The sequence below is a fragment of the Pangasianodon hypophthalmus genome, chromosome 10 (genome assembly GCF_027358585.1).
Source record: "Pangasianodon hypophthalmus isolate fPanHyp1 chromosome 10, fPanHyp1.pri, whole genome shotgun sequence".
Taxonomy (NCBI): Eukaryota; Metazoa; Chordata; class Actinopteri; order Siluriformes; family Pangasiidae; genus Pangasianodon; species Pangasianodon hypophthalmus.
In genome coordinates this window covers 23,969,639-23,990,463 of record NC_069719.1, presented here as the reverse complement: position 1 = coordinate 23,990,463, position 20,825 = coordinate 23,969,639, and the positions used below count along the sequence as shown (strand labels likewise).

The 20,825-nt window shown below is 38.9% G+C and overlaps 1 protein-coding gene across 1 annotated transcript in view; it reads right to left on the bottom strand.

Annotated features, from left to right (window-relative positions):
* Nucleotides 1-20,825, bottom strand: part of ush2a (Usher syndrome 2A (autosomal recessive, mild)) — a 208,117-nt gene that overhangs the window by 41,873 nt on the left and 145,419 nt on the right. The window contains exons 47-53 of the mRNA XM_053237605.1: nt 19,890-20,088; nt 17,524-17,692; nt 16,288-16,509; nt 8,940-9,172; nt 6,185-6,419; nt 3,237-3,434; nt 2,214-2,368 (exon numbers count right to left, since the gene is read on the bottom strand). Coding sequence (XP_053093580.1) covers nt 2,214-2,368; nt 3,237-3,434; nt 6,185-6,419; nt 8,940-9,172; nt 16,288-16,509; nt 17,524-17,692; nt 19,890-20,088 — 1,411 coding nt within the window. The remainder of the gene's footprint in view (nt 1-2,213; nt 2,369-3,236; nt 3,435-6,184; nt 6,420-8,939; nt 9,173-16,287; nt 16,510-17,523; nt 17,693-19,889; nt 20,089-20,825) is intronic.

Here is a 20,825-nt window from a genome sequence, read left to right as displayed (position 1 = left end):
GAATGTCACTAGTGGTTTCGGTTCTTGTCTTTAGGAGTGGCAGACTATTAGGAGAGGGCAGGGAGAGGTGGTTAAGGTTCTTTCTTTCTTTTTATTTTTTCTCTCTCTCCCCTGTTCTCTGCTTGTTTGCAGCCTGGCCCAGGCACTAGCCTGATGTGCTTTTGTGAGCCCACAGAGTGTCCGCAGAGATTAAATCAGCATCCTCAGGCCCCCATGCCCTGGCAGGTAATTGCTCCCCCTGTATTGGGGCCCACAATAATTGCAACTGTTTGGGTAATGCTTGCAGGTGTACAAGTTAATCCCCCCTCCATGCTTCACTTAAAAACTGCCAAGCTTGGGAAGAAGAGGAGAACGAGAGAGACGGAAAAGTATCATCAGGGGCCCAGAGCTGTAACAGGGCATCCTAAGTGTGTCTCGGAAAGTGCTGTTTCCATTCTCTCCTGTTTCTTCAGTACACCTCGGAGAACAATAATCACCTGATCTAAAATGGGAAACGCAGAGAGTTGAGTTAGTTCTTTCATCTGGCGCAGACAGCAATTATAGCAAGATAACACTGATGTGGCTTAGATAGATGCTCCTGAAGAACCACACGGCTGCTATCAGAAATATCCAGTCGGCTCAGCACTTCATAATTAGACAGCAGGAGCAGGGCTGAGAGAATGAACTTCTCCAAGTAGAGGAGTTCTGCTACAGTCCCATCACCCTACAGGAACTTTCATACCTTCATGTGAATGGGAGTTAACTGATAAATTATGAACAATGGTGGGCTAAAACAGAGGTTCACAAACTTTTTGGGCAAACAACCCCAAATGGTAGGTGGAGGTAAATACGTGGAAGGAGAAATCTATTTTTTAAGTGCTAAATTTTATTCTAGCGCAAGACAACAAAAAAGACTAAAATGAGCACGCACACTCAATTTAAATGTGGCTTGTCTAAACGTGACTGCCAGTAACATTTCAAAACCGTAGAATCCAAAATCGGTCTTCATAGTTAGTCGTGATAGTCGTAATATTACTTTGTGAAATAAATGAATAAAGCAAACAAAAAAAAGTGATTTTGAGTTTCTTTCCTGACCCCATTTGTAAATCAAGCGACCCCACACGGGGTCACGATCCCTAGTTTGAGAACCCCTGGGTTAAACGGTTATGTAAGGAGTCTCATAAGGCGTACAATTGAGTGCAACGGTTTGCATCCTCAAGGTGTGTGCGTTGAAAAAAGACCTCCATGTAATCTCTATAAAAAAAGAATTCCAAGAAGTAATTAAAATGTGTATCTATCTATCTATCTATCTATCTATCTATCTATCTATCTATATGATTGGTTATTACAACTGAGAGGATACAAAAGCTCTCAGAGAGGATACAGAAAGGTTGGAGGTAGTTATACAGGCAAAGAGAGGGCATACGTTTTATTACAGAATACTCCTATCACATGAAGACAGGGAGAAATATTTCAAATATGACTTTTTACTCTATGAATGTTAACATGCACTTGGGGATTCCTGTTAATTGTGATAATGTAGTCCTGTTGATATGAAATCAGTTTTGGTTGTAAGGGGTGTGCAAACCTTTGCACTTAACTGTAGGATGTCTACATGAAGTATTTAGAATATAATACACATACAGTACACTATATGGCCAAAAGTTTGTGGACACCTTACCATCACACCCATATGTACTTTTTGAACATCCCATTCCAGATTTATTTCCCTTTTTGTTGTTATAATTACCTCCATTCTTCTTGGAAGACTAGATTTTGGAGCTTGGTTGTGGGGATTTGTCCATTCAGCCGTTAGAGCATTAGTGACATCAGGGACCGATGTTGGGTGAGGAGGCCTGGGGCGCAGTCGGCATTCTAGTTCATCCCAAAGGTGTTCAGTGGGGTTGAGGTAAGATCTTTGTGTAGGTCACTTGATGTCTTCGACACCAACCTTGGCAAATCATGTCTTCATAGACTTTGCTTTGTGTACAGGGGCATTGTCATGTTGGAACAGGTTTGGGTCTCTTAGTTCCAGTAAAGGGAAATTGTAACGCTACAGCATACAGAGACGTCCTATACAATTGTGTGCTTCCAACTTTGTGGTAACAGTTTGGGGAAGAACCACATATGAGTGTGAAGGTCAGGTGTCCACGTCACAAACCTTTGGCCATACAGTGTATATTAGCTTGAAGACATTCAGGCTACTCGGTAATGGACTGATGTTACAGACTCACTTTGGGGGAGTCTGTGCAGCCGGCTGGAGTGCAGGCTCTCAGCTGGTATGTGTACTCATGGAAAGGCCGAATGCCTCCAGCATCAGTGAAGCTCCTCTCAGTTCCACGGTAACGTTCCCGTCCATCTCGCAGAACCACATAGTGGCTGATCTCACCTGGTGCAACATAAAAACACGCAAACACACCAGCTAGAGATAAAATGGAAGAAAGGAGGAGGTATGGAGGAGGAAAGGGTTTAACTGTCAACTTTATTCCTCTACCCTTCAATCTTCCCCTTGACTGTGTTCCTCATTCTTCACATCCTTCTCTGTGTCTCTGTTACTTATATCCGAGTGCAGAGACGGGGCACTAACTTCCACTGAAATCACAGCAGATTGGGCTGTGAGCCTTCTGATTAAACAGCAGAATGCCCTAATGAGCAATCAACGTGTTTCTTTACATATTTAAGTGGTCCAGAAGTTCCCTCAAATGGAGCTTGTTATTTCTACTTAGCGCCATGTTTATGCGCATGTGAATTTGGGCATTCATAAATTATTCGGCTGGGAGATGCAGATTAAGTGCGGTAACTGAGGGTGCACTGCTACATCAATCAGCCCGATACACTTCGACCCACCCGCCAAGTTATTATCACAGGGTTGATTCTAGTTCAGCGTCGAAATGAGGCTAAATGTACAAAATCACAACGCAAGCACAGATTAGCAAAACAAGCAGCTCTGTGATTAAAGAATCAAACAGGAACGTCTGTAGTGTGAAGACCAGCATTTAGTACAGCAACAATGACTTTCAAATAATTACAATGGCACAGCTAAAGCTTTCTTCACACTCTTCTCTGTTAGGAACCTTACTGACAATCATGGGATGGTGGTGGTATGCTTCAGTTTCAGTAATTCCTTTTTGGGGCTTTAAGCATATACACAAGAGCTTTTACAAAATAATTACAATGTTACCATAAAGAAAATGGCTCAGAACAGATTCTTTAAAAAATGCTATATATTAAGAGAAAAAAATTCAGATATTAGTTACCGTTTGTCTTAATTGGGAAAGACCAGTTGAGTAGGATGATGTCATCTCGGAGACCCACTCGGCTCCAGTGGGGGGGCAGGACACCTTGAGGTACGTCTTCTTTAGTAGTGACCCATGAGGGCAGGCTAAACCCATGGCCACGCCTGTTCCATGCAGACACTCTGTACTCATAGGTGGTGTAGGGCTCCAAGCCTGTGTCTGAATTAACATGCAAAAACCATAAAACATGTTCATACACACTAGGGGTGAAATGCAATGTCACTATTTGTATCTGTATCTGTTTAATATCCGTATTTGCATCCAGATTTGAACCAGAAGTAGGTGTGACTTAAGTAAGTTGTTTTGTTAAAATTAAATGTGAGCCCCTGGGAAAAAAACAGAGCTGCTGGAAAAAAGAAGTCATTTTTCATTCACAAAATATTATAACAAATATCAATTTGCAGAACAAAATTACTCATTCATTCAACTCCTGAACTTTTCCTGAATAGTTCCTCAACCTCAGCTACATCATTCGAGTCCTGGCACCTAAGGGGCCAATGCTAGCTAGCTATCTTTCAAAACAACAATGTCTTTGAACTAAATCATAGAACTATTGTTTATAGGTGACTTCAATAGCCACCTAATAATATTTTATTAGATTTACTTTAGATTTTATCTTTGTGACTATTCAAAATGAGGTTCTTTAAGTGGCATTTTAATTGTAATGAAATCATAGTAATATTTTCATTCAATAATGATAAACCAAGAAAAACTTGCACAAAAAACATAGCAGTTAATATTTTTTCAATTAATGAGATTAGTATTATTTTTTGGAGAGCCCAGCAGAGATATGCTGCCCTGTGCACAGCAGGTGCTCTGTGTGGGTGGCAGGTCAATAAATAAAGGCATTTATTCAGTTCTTTTGTGAATTTTGGGCCTGTTTGTACAGAAATATGGCAGAAATACTGTTTTTATTTTGGAGCTTAGCAAGGCAGTGCTTAGATCAGGCTACTGGAGCAAATAAAAAAAAGGTGCACCTCCTATTTTATGTGTTTAAGACACATTATTTGTGTTCTGAACATTCTAACGCTCATAGACACTTTGATAATCCATTCCAGCAAGGGATCACTGAACTGAGGCCATATGTGGTAGGGTTACTTTATGAACCCACAGGAGAGTGGTGAAGCGTTAGGAAGCATCTTCCTCTCCATACGGAAACAAGGCTTTGCTTTGAAGACTGGCCTGGGACCTCTGTGTTTATTGCAGTGTTTTTCTTTATCGGTGCAACAACAGTTTGGTGTAAATGTGTGTGTGTATGTGTGTGTGTAGGGAGTCATGGGTGTAAATCACTTAAATGGGTCTGTGAGACCTGCAATGCTGGAAGGGACCTCACATCACTGCATCCTGCTAGCTCGTGTACATCACAGAAAGCAAAATGTTTGATCACATTTTTTTACAGGGAAATGACCCACAGCTAACATTCTCAATCACATTAATGGCTCAGTGACTTTACTAACACCACACACAATGTCCCTCTCATAACCACTTCTGTTGGATATATATATATATATATATATATATATATGTATGTATACACACACACACAGTACTATGCAAAAGTCTTAGGCACATGCAAAGAAATGCTGTAGAGCAAAGATGCCTTCAAAAATAATTAAATTAAATGTTTCTACATTTAAAAAATACTATAAAGGACAGTAAACAGTAATAAAGGAAACAAAGTCAATATTTGGTGTGATGATCCTTTGCTTTAAAAAAAAAGAGTAGTCTCAGGTACGATGTGTGCAGTTTTATAAGGAAATGAGCTGTAAGTGTTACTGAGCATCTTGCAGAGGCAGCCACAGATCTTCTGGAGACTTTGATTGTCACACTTGCTTCTTATTTTTGCAGCAAAACCCAACAGCCTTCATTATGTTTTTTTGTCTGAAAAGTGTCTCTTATATAATATGCTGCTTTCTTTACTGACATACAAACATTTTTCTGTAACATTTTATTTTGTGCTGGAAAACTGATGTTTGGAAATCTAAAATGTTTGGAAATCTACTGAATCAATAATGCAGAAGTCATAAAATAAAAATCTATAACAAAGTTTGTACTAAAAAAATAGGGTGGCTAAGACTTTCCACAGTGATATATATATATATATATATATATATATATATATATATATACCTTTGGTGCATCAGTGTCCCTTGATTATACGATCACAGTAAAGAATCACAAAGCTAACTGGATGGCCATATTGGAGGAAGCCAGGGAGCCGATCTCTGTGAGGCATTCGTCTGAGCGTGCTCAGTGTCACCCGTCTGCAAGTTGTTAGTGTGGGGGCGCACAAAACATCTGGAGGCACGTGGGGCCGCCACAGCTTTAGACGCTTGTGCCCAGATGGCGGCACAGTGCTGACTAGAATCACTCTGGTTGCTCCAGCCAGCCCCGCTGAACTCTTGCATTAGTCTTGATTAAACAGACACAACTAACCAAATAAATAACGTGCTGAAAGAACCAATTGTGCGCTCCCTCCAGTCAGCCAGATAAATAAATGTGAAAGCCAAGCAGGCGCTTCAGCTGCCGATCTGGAACTTTTAGTGAAGCGGCAGCTTGACGTTGCAAGAAGCGTGGTTTAGGATGGTTAACGATCACTCATGCGTCTGCTCTTGGAAGAGCAAACATAGTGGAGTTTCCTCTTCAGAAAATGGTGCATTTTTAAAAAACAAATCTGTATAATTCTTTAGTCTGACCTACTTTTAGGTGAATTTTGAGTTAGCTGACGATGGAGTTGTAGCAATCGGAATATGCGGTTATGAAAGAGAATATTTACACTGTATTTTACCTTTCTTTCTGTCTGTATTTTTCTACCTTGCTCTTGTGGTCAGCATTTCTGTATGATATCGATTTTGGAAGAAACCAGATATGACGGAGATCATCAGAGTGTTGCTACCTTTTACCATTACCTGTAAAATAGTATCTATTTGCCACTCCGCTGTAGATGATCTCCTCAGCTGTTGGGCAGAGGCGAGTGTGTGCTGTTTCAGAAGGTAAGTTAGAGGAAGACTGTGTGGTTGAGGGTACGTCTGGCTCGCCTGGCACCCGGGTGCAGGTGAACTGATTTGGGTTAAAATCACACACGCCGCAGTAAGCTCTTGAGGCAGTAGACACTGGACAAAGAGCGCTGGGACGACACTTTTCCTAAAGGACACACACACAAATCGTTAGTGACATGTTTTCAGTTGACTCTTGGGTGTCACACTATGCCAGCTTGCGGATCTCTATGCCTCGATGAATAACGCAGAAGCCCCTTAATGACGTAATTACAAGTTAATGACAGTTTGCTTTTCTTCACGCTCTCTCTTTGGCTGCCAAGCTCAAGCTGAGTTGCGGTATGTTACAGTGAGCAAATCTGATTAATGAAGTTTGAGTGTGAGTTCTCGCTTCCTGATGGGAAGTGCACATACATCACAGCTCTCTGCCTTGGATTTCTCACATAGCTTCATGATGTGGCAAAGAATACTTATGGCCAATAATAGTAGCATGGCCAACAATGCTAGAGACTGCTTCACACTTCACCTGCAGTGAAATTTAAAAACAGGCCTCAATCATGGTCATAACAGTTTTAAATTGTTAGCAATATTACAATATTAGAAAATGTAATAGTAAAGGTATGTAGTTATGAGAGTGAGGAATGTAAGAGTGGTTTCATATTTATATGCAGTATTTAGTTCATTTCATGTGAGAATGCAAATCAACCCTGAATCGTCCCAACTGCAGGAAGTGAACCAAATATGCCACATATTATGTCTTTTTTTTTTTTTTTTGAGATGCAAGCTGCTGAACTGAGCTGCAGTCCTGCAGAAATGCAATGTGTTCTGCATATCTGCACTGACAAAAAAAGAGAAAGTAACAGATGGATGTGATACACAAGATATTTAAACTAGTCCCTTATATAATTATCTAATCTTTTATCTCTGTGTTCTACACATGCTTAGGAGGTCTGTTTACCTTTTACCTTTGTTGTATTTCTGACCAATTAATAAGAGTTTTAGAGTAAATTTTCAGCCCTACACTCCCTTCATACTTCCCTTACACTTTTTTTGCTCCGATTCAGACTTGGCAAACAAACTAAGGGACCTTTCACCAACACCTGTTAGTCTGGTTGCTGAGTCTGAATCAGAGTCAGATTTGTTTGATTTGATTATTATTTGGTTTGTTTGTTGAGTGTAATTGGCTGAGGGGAGCGTAGAGGTAAAAACACACCCATAAAACTCTCTCATTCATTGGTCAGAAATATAGTGATGGAAAAAGGTAAACAAATCTCTACCATGTATGCAGAGAAATCATAAAAATCACCTGAACATGGAGAAAAATCACATGAGCATGTTCAAATCAAATGGACCGAAGAATGTAGAGTTGAAAGCAAAAACTGTGAAAGCGTCCTAAGCCTCAACCAATCACACAAGTCCTCAGCGTTTAAAGGGTTAAACATGAATTTGAATTTGTAATTGCATTATCTCTTAATAAACATTTTCAAATAATGTAGTCCTCTGTAAGGATTTATTCTCTAGTGATCAATCAAAATCTCAGATTCTACACGCCACCAAAAAAACAGATGTGCACCTCACTGACCAGATGTGCTGCACACTGTAAATAAAAGCTAGCAGAGTTAGTCAGCATTTTGCTGGACCTTTCCTACTACCTGCTCCTCGCTAGTTTGCATTCAGCGTTATCCATATCAGCATTATTAACATATATTAACATGTAAGCCTTATTAACACGAGTGCTCTATCTATGGGTCACAGCACAGCTAATGATTCAGCACTTCAGCTAATTATATCAAGCTCTTCTGCAGTTGAATCAGGAGTGTAAGAGCAGAGAGAACACTAATCTGAGAGTCTCCAGGAATGGATTTGATTATCTGTCTGTATTTTCTTTGCTTACAAGGAATCATTTTCAAAAGAACAGGGTTTTTACAGTTACAGTGTTTTTATAGCCTTATACTGTAAAACTCTTCTGTATTGTATGTGCAATTGCCATGGACAAGAAGTGACACATTTCTTTTACTGGAAACTCCTTTACTTGAGTGTCACTTATAATGTAAGGCTAAGGGCAGTTGCTAAATGTTTATGCAACTTTCTTTTAATCTTAAACTTTGAATCTGAGACTAATTCCAGAGATGGGACTACTGTTTTTCGAACAAACACAGAAGAGCACCTCAGACTTGGATTTATTACACACAGATATCATAAACCTGAGGGAAATTATAAAATATAATAGGAATTAGTGTATTGCTTTGCTCCAGTGTTTGAAGACTGGATAAAACTACACATGAACAGCTTTGATGAAACATGCTCTCATTTCTTTTTTATTGTAAGAAATTTACTGTTAGTGTGAACAACTTTAATCTTGCAATCGCACTAAACAGCTGCACATTTTAACATTTAACATTTAACATTAAACCTTTTACTTTATATTAACTGACTAGTTAAATAGACAGTTTTCAGTTCTTTTCTCAGTAAAGGGAAATGAGTCAAAAGTTCTGTCCATATGCAGTAGGCATAAAAAGAATGCAATGCTGATTTTTTTTGTCTCTTATGTTCTGACTACTGTATTCAACACCATTACTAAGGATCGCGTTCCCTTAATGTGTTTTCTATTACTTAAAGAAATAAAACAGTTAAAACGTCCATATTGTCGTGTAATAATGTGTTATACCATGATGATGAGGTCATGTGGGGCCTGGTCTGCACACACAGCCACGTTCGGGTCGAACCCAATGCCGTTACAGCACTCCTTGTCCTGCTCGATCAGCTCACTCCAGCAGCACTTCAGAGACGCCGTCCTGTTCTCCAGCACGTGAGCTCTCGGCTCCTGCTCCTGATCCGGGCCACCGCAACATAACGTCGTGGACGTGTTGATGTACTGTTGTACTCCACAGCATGCCATTCCTACACACACACACACACACACACACACACACACCATATATATAATGGAAATATCTTTTACAGAAGAACACATAAAGAAATGTGTCATACACAGAAACACAAAGAAATAAAGAAATCATTAAAATCTGCATCTATTTAAACTATACTTTTTTAAAAATGCTGGAATCTAAAGGAATTGAATCTCCATCATCATGATCATGACTACAAGATTACTATATATATAATGCCATATAAATTATAATATTAAGTTTGGAACTTTCGGTAACCTTCAAAAGAAATTGCAAAATAAACCGTTCAAATAATTATTTTTAAGTCTTCAGAAACCGAATGTGACCAAATATGAGGCAAAGCATGTGTAAAGTTCCTTTGTCATTTATCATTCTGGAGAAAACCAAAGAGATTTCAACACAGATGATGTTGTACTGTCTGCTAGGTAATGAACATATAATATACATAAAAAAAATTAAAATATCATTGCAATCAAGGCCATATTTTAAAGTTTGTAAAATTTTGGAACAGGGAAAGAAGAGCCCCAAGACCAGAATTTCATAATTGCACAGTGTAGCTGATTCTTGTTGTTTCAGAATCAGCTATTAGATGCCACGTCGATAACAAACTGCTTGGAAGACTAACAAGAAGAATCTGTTAAACTATTAAAAAAGATGAAAAAAAAGGGTGTTAAAATAGAACTGTGTCCATATGATAAGTGCAAAATATCACATCTGATATATTATAATATGTACTATCTCATATATTATATATATAATATATAATATCAAGGCATCTTTGCCCTACAGCATTTCTTTGCATGTGCCTAAGACTTTTGCACAGTACTGTATTTATATAGTCTTAGGCACATGCAAAGAAATGCTGTAGAGCAAAGATGCCTTCAAAAATAATTAAATTAAATGTTTCTACATTTAAAAAATACTATAAAGGACAGTAAACAGTAATAAAGGAAACAAAGTCAATATTTGGTGTGACGATCCTTCACTTTTAAAAAAAAAAGAGTAGTCTCAGGTACAGTGTGTGCAGTTTTATAAGGAAATGAGCTGTAAGTGTTACTGAGCATCTTGCAGAAGCAGCCACAGTTCTTCTGGAGACTTTGACTGTCACACTGGATTCTTATTTTTGCAGCAAAACCCAGCAGCCTTCATTATGTTTTTTTGTCTGAAAGGTGGTTTCTTATGTAATATGCTGCTTTCTTTACTGACATACAAACTATATATATATATATATATATATATATATATATATATAGAGAGAGAGAGAGAGAGAGAGAGAGAGAGAGAGTGTACTGCAGGAAATGCTGTCACTTGGACACCAGAATTTCTGTTTGACAAATACAAAGACAAACACACATTCAGTGTGAAACGTGACTTCCAGAGTGCCTTGTTTTTGCTCGGCTTGGTCAGCTGGAGTTTTAGACGGAGCCTGTGGAAGAAGGATATGAAAAGCATGTCGTCAACTGTGGGGAAATCAAATCGCTCCTCTGCCATCAGATTGTCTCGTCTCATCAGGCGTCACTTTCTCAAGCCCATCAAACTGCATCCTCTCCCATTACCTTTAAAAGCATCAGCCGCCGACTCCACACACGCTTATTCTGCGTCGGCGCAACAGACTGGGTTTCTTGTTGCCTTAGATATGAGGGATGAACCTGCCACTGCGATTTCATGTTTTAGGTGCATTTAGAGGTGTATTCAGTATGACACATTAAATTTAGTCCTGGACTATACTGTACTTTTGACAGGAATTCAGAATGGGAGACTACTGTGACTAACTTTGTTCCTTTCACTTGACAAGGTGTTTAGTCAAATGCAAAATAATAATAATTATAAATGATTCTATTTTAAATTAGACAACTTGTGATATTTATCATTTTTTTTAGTGTTTCATAATGACATTGCACAAATTCATGGACTTTGAGCCAAAACTGCACTCAAAATGTTTTGTTCATTATCCAATACACCTGATAAACAAGAAGTCCTCTTAATAACTATTGGCACCCTTCTAGAGAATTGGCCAAAATGATTGCATAAAATAAACATTACACAGAATGATGCAAATTTAAACAATAGGGAAAACTTTTTTTTTTCCTCTTCAACTATTTTGAGGAAAAAAAAAGAATATTTAATGTAAATAAATCAATATTAGACACCATCTCAAGAATAATAAGCTGTTTAAGCTCAAAATATCACTCATTCCTTTATATACTGTATATGATTGCTCATTTTCTGAAAGTTTTCCAGTAATTATGGGGCTCTCCTGTGGTTGGTGTGTACTGTATGAATTTTGTAACTTGCACTGTAATAGCACTGTAACTTGATTGATTATTTCACTAACATACCTGCCATACACTCTTCCAAGGGCAGATCAAATTAAGAGCAATTAGATCATATTCATCATGCAATATTCTATTTAATCTACTATTCTGGATAACCTAAGCTACGTTCGAACAACCTCCATACCTTTCTGAGGCGTAGGAGCAGTTTAATGCTCTGTGCAGAAGGTGTCTGTTTACATTGATCTTAAATCATTTTCTTATGGATCTCCATAAAAAGAGAACTTCAGCCAAACCCATTTCTGATGTCTCACTAACAGGAAGAGACTGCTGGTTTATTTTCATGGGTAAACCATTGCTACAATAATCACCATCAGCCTCCAGTATGATAAATTGCTAATTGTTCAATACCCTAATCAGCGTTCATTCTTTGCACAGATAAACTGTGACAGCACCATTAATTTAAATAGTAATTTCACTTAACAGCCAAAACAGCGGAGCAGATTTTTACGCAACGTTTTTCGAGAGGGCTGCATCCATCACGGCGCTGCGGTGACATAAAGATGTCTGACGTGCACTAACTCACTTAGGGACAGCAGATGTTGCAGCTCTGTGCTCAGTGGCAATTCCCATGGTGTATTACTTCAGCTCCAATGACTTGCAGATAAACAGCTCAACAATTTTTCCAAAATAGCTCCGCCATCCCGTTCCTGCGTACCCATCCTCTACTGCGCTGAATTTTTCATGATACTTCAACTGAAGCACCATGAACTTTGACATGGTGACCCCTTTAACTCCAGAGACGCCTATGTAATTGTTCTCTAGACTTGACCTTCACATGTCAGATAAAACAATTCACCCCGCTTCATCTTTTCCCCTTTTGTCTCAATATCAAAAAAAAAAAAGGTACAGACCGGGATCTGGTGCTCGCAGGTAATCAGCACTGAGCTCAATAAATGCACATTGTTAGCACACACTTTGTTTTTTTTCCTCCTTTTTTTCCACCCCAAGCTCCACAAAATGATTTTGCTAATCTTCAGATTTCTGATGGATTTGCATACATTCATTAGAGTGTGAGTGAATGCAGTGAACATAAGGTGCTTAGGCTCCCTGAATTAAGGTTCATTCATTTAATGATAAGTAAATATTTAGTCTGCAATGAACAACTGATAAAAATGTGCGCCGTGGCTTACGCGAGCCTTTGGATAGGATAGACGGAACAAATGAAAGCGCTGAATACAAACTGAATACATTAGCGGCACAGCGAGACACATTTTTCAAAGTCATGATCAGAGAGCACACAAGGACTTTGCTGCCTTTATAGCCTCCAGTCAAAAAAAAAAAAAAAAAAATCGTACAAAAGGTATCATATGACGGCTTTGAAATAAAAAGAACATCCGTCCACTGGTGTATTTTTATTCATTTATTTATACTTGGTCCCCCTGTGGGAGCCATGACGAGAAATTACATTAAATTGACTGTCTTCTACCAAATCAGATCCCACATGTGTCCCCGTCCCTGTGTCTTCGCCAATATGTATTTTATCAACTGGCTGCATTAACAGATGCCGCTGACAGAAAATGCTTGGGTGGCAGGAACACTTTCAGCACTCTTTGGGGAATTTGAGAAATGGGGGAGGAAAAAAAAAGCCAGAAGGCAGAATATGCTGCATTTACGTGCTTTCTCGTGGAAATGTAGTGATTACGGCGCACAGTTGCACACATAAAACTCGACGCACAAGCCCAACACTAAAGGATCATAAAACCAGTCAACTTTTGATTAATCAGATCACACAGACCACCTGGGTGGAGCTGACATGATACAAATATAAAAGCCTAGAGGATTCGCTTTATATGAGTCTCTCTACGGGTTATGAGTGTAATGTGTTAACATTATTTGTTGACAGTTATGACAAGTGTCTTCAGGGAAACTCAGAATCCTGAAAAAGGACAAAATAGGAAGGAAATTTGATGTACAGCATTCTACTGAAAGAGATCTTACAATTCTAAAATGCTTAGATTAAATACCCTGGAAAAAAAAAAAAAAAAAAACTCCAACATTACAGACTACACACCATTTGACTAAAGCCCAAGTGTAAGCTTTTTCATTTTAACAGCGCTGCCACCCTCTGCGCTAAGCAGACTTCTTACTCTGCCATTAGCAGCACAGGCATTCTGCTCACGGCTCTCTTGGCGACATTTGGTAATACCTCACGGATATTAGAGACAATTAAAAGAACTTAACAGAAAAGCTTTAACTGTCTTACGAGGATGTGTCTTAATCTGCTCACTCTGTGCTCCATCTCTGAAAGGAGAATCAGGCAAGCGCGCGTGGCCTGGCATCTCGTTATGTGCATTTGGCAGAACAATGAGAGGACATACGAAACATGATTAAACGTCCCTGCTGTAACGTATGCTGCTCATCTGTGACAGCAAAATGTTTAACTATCACCATCGTTTCCATTGCAAAATGGTCATTGTGTCCTTGAGAACATATTTGATTATTACCCTTTTTTGGACATCACAACCATTTTCCAGAGCCGTCGTTACTTGTCGTCGTGCACTCACACACACACACACACACACACACACACACACACACATACACTTCACTTATTTGCACCAAGCACACAACACACACACACACACACACACACACTCATCTGCTTGCTCTCTCTCAGGCCCAGAGCTTTTAACGCTTAAACAGTGCAAAATATTCAGAGTTAACCTTGAGTGTTTGATATGGGTGCAGTGCTTTTTAGAAAGAACTCTGCACACATGCAGATATGAGCACAACCTCTGAGAGAAAGAAAGAGAGAGAGAGAGAGAGAGAGAGAGAAAACTCATCCCTGTGTGATACAAATACAAACTTTAAACGGCACAAACACACTGTGTTTAATATAATATATAATATATAATATATAATGTTAATATATTAAGCTGCATTTTTCCTCCTAAGTCTCAATAATCTCTATGTTCATATAGATAATTTTAATTCATTTTAAATTTAAAAGACAAAAATTACCATCAGTTCATATCATCATATGGACACCTCAACTATATATATATATATATATATATATATATATAAATATATATATATATATATTACTGTAATTTATCCTACGTGCTAAGATATTCAAAATGAAGTGAAAATATTTTAAAAGTATTTATTTTTTCCTTCAGGAATGTGTTTTGGTTTCACACTGGATCTTAGGCAAATGTCTGGGCAGCTTTTCAAACAGCTGATAGCTGTCTCCCACAATTCCGTCTCCCTCCTGCCGGCAAGCCACAGCTCCTGACAGAATGGAGTGTAATGTGTGATAGATCGTACTTTGGGGACTCTGTAATCACATTTCTCTCTGCCATCAGCTGGAGCACGGCAGGACCTCCTCGGAAAAAAAGTCCCATTTCTCCCAATCTGGAGGAGTGTGTGATGCCTTTATTCAATGTCAACGTGCTTGTGAACAACGCAAAGTTACATAGTATGAGAGCTTAAATGCAAACCAATAGAACGTGGAATCTGAGAACGCTTGGTATATAGACAAGGCAAAAACTACAAGGTATTCATACAAAAGTAATTAATCTGCTAATATAAACACCACACATTGAGGTTATTAACTGTAATGGAGGTGCATTTATTATTTATTTAAGCCATTCTTCCTGATTAAAGTAAACTAATTATTTCACCTATTTCTTCTCCTTGTACTATTTTTATTTTCAGTTGACCAAGCTACCTCACCTTTGCCCAGAACAGATGCTATACATTATTAGGTTGTTAACTTATTTTGCCACAGGAATCCATCCCTCCCTTCCAAAATATCTCTAATAAGGAAAATGGAGTCTTAGGAGAGCGTAAGTGTCTTTATCAAGGTTAAGTAGCTAATTCAGTAAAAGAGCAAGCTGAGAGTGTGTGCGGCGGACGCGGTGTGAGCTCGCGGTACTGCGCACCGGCGGCCAGCCTAACGGGCAAATGGCCTTTAGTCGTCCTAACGGCACTATTCATCATAACATATGCTCTCTCCAGGACGCCAGTGCCTTAATGAAGGATGGCTTTTTCATCAAACTTATTTTAGAAGATGAACTGAAGGAAGGAAAGAGAAAAAGGAAAAGGCAGAGGAGATTTCTCGGCAGAGAAGCATGAGTGTGAGGAAATGGCGTTGAGGAACTCGGTTTTGGAAATCCAATGCTGAAACAATATTAGCATCAAGAATATTTTTGGTTTTAACGGTAAGGTACCTAAGGACATTCTCAAAAAAGGGACAGGGCTGAATAATTGCACATCATGCACAAGATGATTAACCAACAGCTGAAAATTATTGCAGCAGTCCCAGAGGTGCCATGAAAAGGACTGGGAGAGGGTGTTAGCATGATAAATACACTGATGTCACTGACCTCATGGTGGCCATTATTTCTGTTGCATCCTGGGAGCACGCTGTGGCCTTGGCACGACTCTGGTTGGTGCGTGGATGCGTGCATCTCCATCATCCAGCCTGACAAAGATGGCTGACACTGGGGGCCTGTGCCCGTTTGGTCCATCTGTGCCCAGGTGCCCGCTTTAGCATGGCACGGCGGGGTAGAGGGGAGGAGTCTGAGTGACCCCAGAAGGGTTCAGCTCCTCTGACACTTTGCCACATTGTCATTAGAAAGTCACCAAGGACTGGGGCTCAGACTAAGCCAGTGGGAAGTTCCACTGTCCTACATTTACTTTCTGTCGTCTCACTTTAGTGTACTTTGTGCACTAAATTCACCATAAAAAATAAACATACACGAAATTTCTTTCCCTCACCCCCACAGCGGGACAGGACCGAAACGTGTGTGAAGGAAGGCTTTACCTGGAACAGGAGTGTGTGCTGTTCCTTTGTGGGCGTCTCCGCAACATGCCGCCTCTTTCGAGACCAGCTTTCCTCCACAGCATTGCGATCTGTAGCCGTCATGAAGCAATCCATTGCAGCAGATCTGACCGGCCGTGGAGGAGAAGGGCATCGATCCACAACACGAATCACCAACACCAACAGACACTCGCAAGTGAGCGGGATCCCAACAGCAGACCTCCCCTAGAGAACGTGGGGATGAAGAGAGTCCTCAAATCCCCACAACTAATGACTCCATATGTGAAAAAAAGCTCATTTCTATTTTAAATAAACAGATCTTTGGGTGGTACAGTTGAATGCAAAAGTTTGTGTTCCCCATGGTTTCTGGCTGGCTTTTCCTCTATTAATACACATGCACTATGCACATTTTCCTTACTTGTGATATTGCAAGAACTGTGAAACATCTGTGGAACATAAAAATAAATTTCTGCTTTATTTCTATATATTATATTTTTATTATAGAAATATATCTTGTCTTTCTCCATCTCCATTTTTGCATGTTTTTTTTTTTTTGCAATCAACTGTATATAGTAACTCTTTCATGCATTGCCCAGACAATTTAAGACTGGTTTAAGTAAAATACAAGTTATATATTCCTTGAGAATTTATAAATTTATAAAATCTCTTGAGACCATTACTGGAATTTTACCGTAATTTAACAGAAGTCATTATGCTGATTTCTGTTATTCTCTAGACTATTAGCAATTCTAAGTGTGCCACATCTTTACAAACTTTCTACACAAAACCACAAATTAAATAAAAGAACCAGACTAGTGCCAGACTATAAAGAACGTCATAGCATTTAAAAAAAATATTATTTTATTTAGTTATTTATTGAATATATTATTGAATTTTTTATACCTCCAAAATCAGTTGTCATGAACTGTGTGGATTTTGTAAATATCAATAATATTGCTATATTTAATTAAAAAATAATATTTTCTATAATTTTGCTCATCAACATTAAAGACATTATAGACCTGAATGTTAACATTTTTTATAAACATGCTGGAAGAGTTTTTTTATTTCAATTTTGGATATAATATTTTATTCTTTTTGCTCATGGTATTCATACATATGAAATGAAATTGTAAATAAAAAAGAACATATAGAGAATCTGGATTTGTTTTTAAATAATTTATGCATGAAATGGTTAAGCCAACAGGCCTATATATGAACACAGGGAGCTATATGTACCTGGACGGATGGGGACGTAATAATCTCCACAGCACTGGTATTGTGGTAAAAGCCCATGTAGCTTCCCTCCACAGCAAACACTCACAGAGTCATTTACAGCTGGTAAGTAGCGCTCATTACAGCACTGGTGTGATTCTTTGAAGTTGTGTATAGTCTTTTCACAACACACCTACACAAAGACAAATGCAACATCATATGGACAAAATGCAATAAAGAACACCTCATGCATATATCTCTAAACTGCTAAAAAAAGTTTCTTTTAGTTCAAGGAAATTTAAGAAGATAGGAGGTGGCAATGCCTCGGCCCCTGAGGAGGCCCCACTCAGGCTCGTGGAGGTTCAGGGAGCAGTGTGGCCCTGGGGTTGCTCGTCTTCCTCCTCCTCCCACTGCCAAGCTATATTTAGCCACACTTCATTGTCTATTTTGGCAAGAAATCAGGCCAGGATAGATTTTTCTACCGCATTGGGACTATAGTCTGGTGGAGTCTGAAAAATCTCTGTTGCCCCAAGCCACTGACATTGTCCTTACCTTTTGGCTAGTCTTCAAGCCTGAAACATAATGTAAGGGATCACAGTGATGCACCCCAGAGTGAAAAACTATTTTGACTTAAAGGAGATCAAAAAAATTCAGGAGATCATAATACCATTTTAACCTCAAATAACTATGTAAGCTAGACAAATTACAGCAACAATGGCACATTGAATTAAACAATTCAACAAGAAACAAGCCCTTAATGAGAGTGCATCATACTATTAAGCATTTTCAAGGACGACATAATTCTGACTATATCTGACAACATGGGTGATGATTAGGGATCGTATTTGTGTATTCCTCTGTGAAGGTGGCTATTGTTACCCTCGACAGAAAAAACAAGTTCTGGATCAGTCATATTGTGAAATGGTTATATCAGGACTACACAACAAGGGAATATTGGCAGATGGCTCTGTTACATTCATTCTGTAAGACCCAGTGAATCATCTCTATTCTACGGCTGCTGTCGAACACGGTAAGCTCGTCTTTCCTGAGCTGTATTCTTTTGTGTCCAGGCCTCCAGAGCATTACTGTCTGCTCTTGAGCTGGGGGAGACGTATGGCTCGTGCTCACTTGCCAAGTTGGCAGCGTTTCAATAACATCAGGACTGCAGCAATTGCAGGAGACAAGTTAATCTATTTCCTGAAAACAACTGCAGGCATGAAAGCTTTGTGTTAAAATGCCAAAATGGCTCATTGCATCCTCAATACAGGAGTATTTTACTTAAATCTTAGCCTCTAACCCTGAGGCTCTTACAAGTAATGATGTAAAAATCTTTAATTGCCTATGAGCTAATTTAAGCTGTTTAATAACCCTAGTTAGTAGTAGATAAAATATATTATCAGAACATTTCACATTAACAACTGATAAATTGCAAAGGCTTGGTAAGAATTTATTTGTTCTCTTTAATAATAGTAAGTAGTAGATGGCCATTGAAATGATCATATGGATTATTGTTAAACATCAGCTGCCTAGTAATAAAATTGTAAGCCATTATTACTAGAGAATGTCCTAAGCATATTTAAACAGTGATTCACTTGTAAGAAAATCTGTGTTAAAATGCTGCAAATCTTTCAGATACACTCACTGACCACTTTAATAGGAACACTTCATTCAATCACTCCACATTCAAACTGGACAGTTAAAGATTGGCTAAAGACATTTTTCCAGGCTTTAGCTTTCAGTGAGCTTTCTGCTGTAGCCTCAGATTCCTGTTCCTGGCTGACAGATGTGAAACCCGATGTGGTCTTCTGCTGCTGTAGCTCATCTGCATCAAGGCGTGGTGCGTTGTGTGTTTTGAGATGTTTTTCTGCTCAGCACGTTTGTAAATTGTGATTATTTGAGTTACCATAGCCTTCCTGTCAGCCTGAACCAGTCGGGCATTTTTTTTCTCTGACCTCTTTCATCAACAACTCATTGCTAACTGGATGTTTTTTGTTTTTCGTACTATTCTGTGTAAACTCTAGAGAGTGCTGTGCGTGAAAATCCGAGAGGATTTCTGAAATACTCAAACAAGCCGTCTGGCACGAGCAACCATGCTATAGTCACTGAGATCACATTTTTTCCCTGTTTTGAGGTTTGATGTGTATATGAAATGAAGCTCTTATCCTGTACCTTCATGATTTCATGCATTACACTGATGCCACATGATGGGCTGACTGGATAATTGCATGAATGAGCAGGACTACAGGTGTTCCTATTAAAGTGGCTGGTAAGTGTATATAGTACACTCACCAGCCACTTTAACAGCATTTTATAACCATGATAAAAAGTGATTAGAGATTATGATTATGAGTATATTCACATGCAATATATGGATTGACATATGCAAAAACCTGCTCTTCTGGCTGGTAGCAGGAATTTCCACAAAAGTCCTGGTTTATGGGGCACTGCAGATATGAGCACTGAGTCTGGGGAAGCATGGCCTGCTTGGCCTGGAGCTCTTCACAAGGGTTGAGGACCTTGCGATGAATATCATAACCTCCCAGAATGCCGTTGGGCTGGCCAGGTGATGACCACTCCAGTCTGACAGATCTACGAGACACAGAGCAGAAGTTTTGTTACAGAATTATCGGGTATGATTATTGCACACTGTGCTATCTGCTGTGGATGTAGAATTCCTTTGGAAGAGCATAGGAATATTTTCACAGGTCTAATAGGAAGTGTAGAGTTACATCATGCAACATTTTTGTAAGGCATTGCCATTTTGTTCAATGCAACACAAAAAACGTCTTAGAAGAGCTTACGTCCACATTCTATATTTATTAAGACTTTAACAAGTAGCTGATGGTTTGTGGGAGGAAAACAATTATACCTGCAATGTTGCAGACATTCTCTTGTAGCCCCTTATTTCCACACTGTTTCAAATAAAACTTTCTAATAATGATGCCTTATTTTCCAATTTAGTGACTATATCTTGTTATAAAAAAGTCAGTACTCAGAACCATGTGAAACTGGCCCAGTATGTGAAAACAAACTGGCATTTACCACACATCCTAAATTGCTCTGCTTCTGGGCGGCCATGCTCATTTGCATAAAGAAACGCCCCCAATTTGCCATATATGGTAAACAACTTTCCTTTAAGAAGCCCAGTCTCTTGTACGTAGTAGTGCTTGTTTTGCTGAAAACATGGATCGTGTTAAAAGGTCTAAGAATATAAACTTCACCAACAATGAAGTAGATCCACTGTTGCACAAAATACATACTATTTTGTCATTTAAAAAAAACATTTATATAATTCATGGTTATTTTTATGGTCACACACACACAAT